This window comes from Mus caroli, chromosome 9, assembly GCF_900094665.2.
Source record: "Mus caroli chromosome 9, CAROLI_EIJ_v1.1, whole genome shotgun sequence".
In the NCBI taxonomy this organism is placed as follows: Eukaryota; Metazoa; Chordata; class Mammalia; order Rodentia; family Muridae; genus Mus; species Mus caroli.
The window spans coordinates 27,958,865-27,964,412 of NC_034578.1; the positions used below are offsets into that span (position 1 = coordinate 27,958,865).

General features: G+C 42.4%; 1 protein-coding gene across 3 annotated transcripts in view; it reads left to right on the forward strand.

The window, feature by feature from the left end:
* Positions 1 to 5,548, forward strand: part of Arhgap32 (Rho GTPase activating protein 32) — a 223,456-nt gene that overhangs the window by 148,369 nt on the left and 69,539 nt on the right. For all 3 annotated transcript variants that reach the window (XM_029481740.1, XM_029481739.1, XM_021171547.2), the window contains 2 exons: positions 2,979 to 3,071; positions 4,267 to 4,389. In XM_029481740.1, coding sequence (XP_029337600.1) covers positions 2,979 to 3,071; positions 4,267 to 4,389 — 216 coding nt within the window. The remainder of the gene's footprint in view (positions 1 to 2,978; positions 3,072 to 4,266; positions 4,390 to 5,548) is intronic.

Below are 5,548 nucleotides of genomic sequence, written 5' to 3' on the forward strand. Positions count from 1 at the left end.
TTCTAGTTCCTGTAAGCAGCAGAACTCGGCAGCTTCAGCCATGTGGCTCTGGCTCTAGAGTTAGGAATGGAAGGAACTACTGGGACAATTGATGCTGGTTAGTTGGAGCTAAGACATTAGCAATGATTAAGAAGAGACCAGCATCACTGAGTTGAAATCTGGGAGTTAGTTGTTTTCTGGGAGCACAAAGAAGCTGTGTTTCAAGATAGCCAAGGTTGTACCTCGTGCTTCAGCTGGACTTGGTAATGTGTAAGAGTCACCCAGGTGGTACTGGTTTTGAAGGCATGAAGGTTTCATGAAGAACAGCTGAGGCTTGGCACTGTGAGAGTTCATGGGTGGCCATTGGAGAAGGTGTAGCCTCAGTTGTAGTTTATGGCCCAGGATTTGATGCTTGGCGCCATGAAGAGAGCCTATGAGAGGCTATTAGTGAAGCCTAGTTGGAGTAGAACGCACCAGTGTATTAGAGATGTCAGTACCATGGGATGATCACCAAGAACAGCAGCTGTAGTGGAATGGATCAACCTGAGCTTAGACTGCTACAGAGGGCAGAGCTGGAGAAGTGATGCCAGCCCTTAGGAGGAGTCCAGAAGATCAAGTGGAATCCCAGACACTNAAACAAGAAGCTGTAACATTGAAATTGCCTTGGAGACTCAAAGATGTTAAAGATGCCAGAGCCATGGGATACATGCTGAGGAAAGCTGCTAACAGGGAGTGGAACTAGCCCAGGAGAAAGCAGTTTGTTGCAGTCAACAAAGATGAGAAAGGAGTGGAGAGCTGAAGACCACTTTGACATCAGCCATGGAGATACAGAGTTTGGAGTTTGCCAAGCTGGTTTCCTGCCTTGCTTTGGGGATTACAGCTAATTAGGTGGATGAATCTCAGAAGAGCCCTTGAACTTTGGACTTTTAACATTGTTGAGACTGCTATAGTCTGAAAGTTGGACTAAATGCATTTGCATTATGCTATGTTTAAGTATGGCCTCCATAGACACAAGTTTTTAAAGAAGTCTATGAGGGTCAGGGAGTGGAATGTGATGGTTTGTATTTTCTTGGACCAGGGAGTGGCACCATTTGGAGGTGTGGCCTTGTTGGAATAGGTGTGATCTGGTTGGAGTAGGTGTGTCACTGTGGGGGTGGGCATAAGATCCTCCCCCATGTTGCCTGGAAGTCAGTCTTCCACTAGCAGCCTTTGGATGAAGATGTAGAACTCTCAGCTCTGCCTGTGCCATGCCTGCCTAGATGCTGCCGTGCTCCCACCTTGATGATAATGGACTGAACCTGTGAACCTGTAAGCCAGCTCCAATTAAATGTTGTCCTTTATAAGACTTGCCTTGATCATGGTGTCTGTTCACAGCAGTAAAACCCTAAGACACCACCACAGTTCAGTAGCTTCCATGGGCTGACTCTGCGGAAGCTGTTCCTAGGTAGTAGCCTTCCACCATCAGGAAACTCCATTGGCTTTGGAGCTTAGCCTCGGTCTTTCTTTCTTCCTTTCTTTCTTTCTTTCTTTCTTTCTTTCTTTCTTTCTTTCTTTCTTTCTTTCTTTCTTTCTTTCTTTCTTTCTTTCCTTCNAGACCAAGCTGGCCTCGAACTCAGAAACCCGCCTGCCTCTGCCTCCCGAGTGCTGGGATTAAAGGTGTGCGTGTGCCTCCGCCGCCTGGCAGGCTCAATTTGTCTAATGAATCGCATTTTCACAGTTAGTACCTTTGGTGAGTGGGATCTTGCCCTCAGGGTAGTTTGCTACAGTACATCTGGAACAGGAAGTTTCTCTTTAAAGGGTGCCAATTCCTTATCAGTTATAGACCTTCATCATTCATACTCCCATGGCTCAAGCTTTAAGCTTGCTCACACAGACTGCCTTGGGAAACCACTTCTTGTAATGTCTTTGTTCTCTACTTGTTACTGCCTGACACTGTAGATCTGAATGAGATCAGTGAGCAAGAAATCACAATGTAGCCTTAAAGTTGGCTTGCTGTCATATTTCCTCGGCCCATGGAAGAGACTGTTGCTTTTGAAGTCAGCCTTGGGTTCTTGAGAGGCAGAACACAGCTGTACCCTATGCAGGAATATCGTCCAAAAGGCTTCGAGGCCAGTTCTCACAGAGTCTCTGAAACCTCTTGGGCTGGGCTTTCAGTTTACAAACAACAGCACCACCACCACCACCACATACACACACATACATACACACACAGAGAAAGGAACTATTGTGGCTTACATTTCCAGAGAGATTTTGTTCATCATGGCAGGAAGTGTAAGGCATCAGAAAGGAAAGCAGGGAGCCAGCAACAGCAGCTTGTTCCTCCACATTGCCTTTGAACTCAGGAAGAGGAGGGTGGGCAGGCTCTAAAGACTTGTTCTGTGTCATGGTTCCTGCTCAGATTGTCATGTCACACTGTGGCGTAGGATCACAGGAATATATGTCCACTCCTGTGCAGCTCTATGCATGGAGATTACAGCCAAAGGCAGTAAAGGGAAGCAAGGGAAAATTTGGCAGAAAAGCCACAGATGTCATTTTGTATTTTCAGTACAAAGGTACAAAACAAAAGTCCTGAAATTAGAAGCTGTAGAATACGACCTCGTACGATGAGGTGTTAAAAGCTCAAATCCCCACATTATGCAGTAGCTGAATTCCTCTGTGAAAGTGCCATCATTTCAGAGGGAATCTTCCATACCCTCAGTGATGAGTCTCCAGAGCTATTACTATTATTACTGTTATTACTATTACTATTGTTATTATTCGGTGTTGGAGATGGGGGTCTCACTTTACGGTTCTGGTTAAACTGGGATCCTCCTGCCCCTGCCTCCTGACTGTTGGGATTAAAGGTGTCTGCCACTATCTCTACCTGATGTAATTATTAAATGCCTAAGGATCTGTAGGTTTCTCTTTTTTTCCCTCTTAGAAAAAAACCACTCTAGGTGAGACTTTGTAAAGCAAAGAGCTGCTCTTCCCTCTGGTTATGCTGAGTCTCTCTTTTTCAGTCCGTTACTCAGATGCTTGCAGCTTACCTGTCACGCCTTTCAACTATCGCTGGCAACAAGATCAACTGTGGGCCTGCCCTTACCTGGATGGAGGTATCTGTCCAATCAGCTCTGATGAAATCTTATTCTAAAATTATTTGCTTAAGGCATTTATTAGTAATTTGATTATAGATGAGTTTCACAAATAAAGAAATAAAGAGTGTACTCATCTTCCAGGAGGATTGGTAACTAATATTTTTAATTTTAATCTGAATGTGTATGGGTGTTTTACCTCCATAAATGCCTGTGTGTTCTTTATGTGCCTGCTGCCCCAAATGGCCACAAGAGGGCTTCAGATGCCCTGGACCTGAAGTTCCACATGGTAGCTCTGGGAATCAGTTCTTACAAGAGCAGCCACTGCTCTTAAAAGCTGAGTCATCTTTCCAGAGTGACCTGATTTTTGGATAGAAAATCTTTCTCTTTAATTTTCAAAAAAATAATTTTATCATCTTTTATAAATCTGGAGGCCTATAATCTTGTTATACAATATTATGTTAATGTATACAGCGTAAGCTATTTGTTTTTTCATTTGCTTAATAATTGAAAATATTTTTTTAGTAATTTATGAGCAAATAAACCACCCTTTTAGAGGTGCCAATTTGAGAATGCCTCAGGATATTTATTGTTAATTTGTGTATGTTAATTTGTATATGTTAATTTGGGGATGTAAAGAATTATATATATTCTTTCCTCCCAGTAAAAGTTGAGACACTGCCAGGAGGGTAAGAGGAGCCAGGTCTACTTGCACTAAGACCATGACTTGGCCACTATTACTTGAGTGATCTTAGTAAAGTAATTTAATTTCCCTAAAATTACCTAACTTTCTCCAGGCTGTCTTCTTTGCCTTTAGGTAAAGGTGATGATAGCACATTTTGGGATTATGAGAGTTAAATTAAATCGTATACATTATATGCACAGCACACTTACTGCCCTATATTAGCTACCTAATAAGTGATAGGGTTTTAAAGGGTTTTGCTACATTTTGGGGGTGGGGCATGTTAGAGCCCATGTGGATGTTAGAGGACAACTTTTAGCAGTTCCTTCTCTCCTTTGACTAGGTGGGTTCAAAGGGACCCGGCTCACCTCATCAGGCTTGTTGCAGTTGTTTACCTGCTGAGCTGTCTTGCTGTCCCCAAAAATGACAGTTTTTTAAAGACTTTTGGGGCTTACCATCTGTCTAAGTTGAGTTATTTGTGGATAGACAGATCCGTGTCTTTGAACATTCCATGGTGCTTGATTTTTATCGTAGATCGACAATAAGGGAAACCATCTTCTAGTTCACGAGGAGTCATCCATCAACACTCCTGCTGTCGGTGCTGCCCATGTTATCAAGCGCTACACAGCTCGGGCCCCTGATGAACTGACATTAGAGGTAAGCAGTTAGGCAGGCCTCACTGTTCTCTGGCCCTTGCTACCTGTATAGCCTGTCTCTAGCTGTCTTAATAATTTATTTATTTAAAAAATAAACACATGAGAGGATAATGGAGGATGATTATGATCAGAGGGCATGGTATACATGCATGAAAATACAATGAAACCCAACAGTTTGTGCATCCAGCATATGCTAATAAAAACGGAAAGACGAAGTAGAATGTTTAAATCAAAAATCATGGTAATGGATGCAGAGTTTGAGCCTGCTGAGGGCTGAGGGCTGAGGCATGTCTCTGGTTTTCATGTTTATTCTCTGCATTTGTGAATGTTCTCGGTACAGTAAGTAACAAGTAAATGTGTGTTGACTGAGCAAATAAAAGAACAACAGTGCAACAGTTTTACGACATCAAATGAGGACTGTTCTCAAACCAATTAGTGAAATGAGTGTAACGACAGATGTCTGTACATGGACTGTAGTAGTAATAGTAATAGCAGCAGTAGCAGCAGCACCAGCAGCAGCAGCAGCAGCAGTAGCAGCAATAGTAGTGCCCTCTCAGACACAGCCCCATCATCACAGCCATTGGCATTTTCCTTTCTTTCTTTTGATTCTTACTATGGAATTTTTCTGTACTGAAAAGTTATAATTTGTCATTAAATAAATCTCTGTTAAGACATTAATTTTAATGTCAGGCATTGTGGCTCATGCTTTTGGTCCCAGCAGTTGGGAGACAGACAGGCAGGTCTCTGAGTTGGAGGCCAGCCTATCTATGTAGTGAATTCCAGGACATTTAGGACTACTTAGTCATACCTTCTACACTGATAGATAGATAGATAGATAGATAGAAATTCATGTTGAAATGCTTCATTATAAAGTATCAAATTATTAAACATTTAAAAACAGAGAAAAATAAAAAAACATAGTTTCATCATTTCGGTACTTAATAATCTCTTTTTAAGTTTAATTCTTTTTAAATATTTTTATTTATTTTAAAGACTGAGAATTTCACACATGTCTACAGAGATACTAATCCAACCATTTCTTCCCTTTGCCTCCTCTGCAGTCCTCCCCAACACTCCTCCTCTGCAGTCTTCCCCAACACTCCTCCTCTGCAGTCCTCCCCAACACTCCTCCTCTGCAGTCCTCCCCAACACTCCTCCTC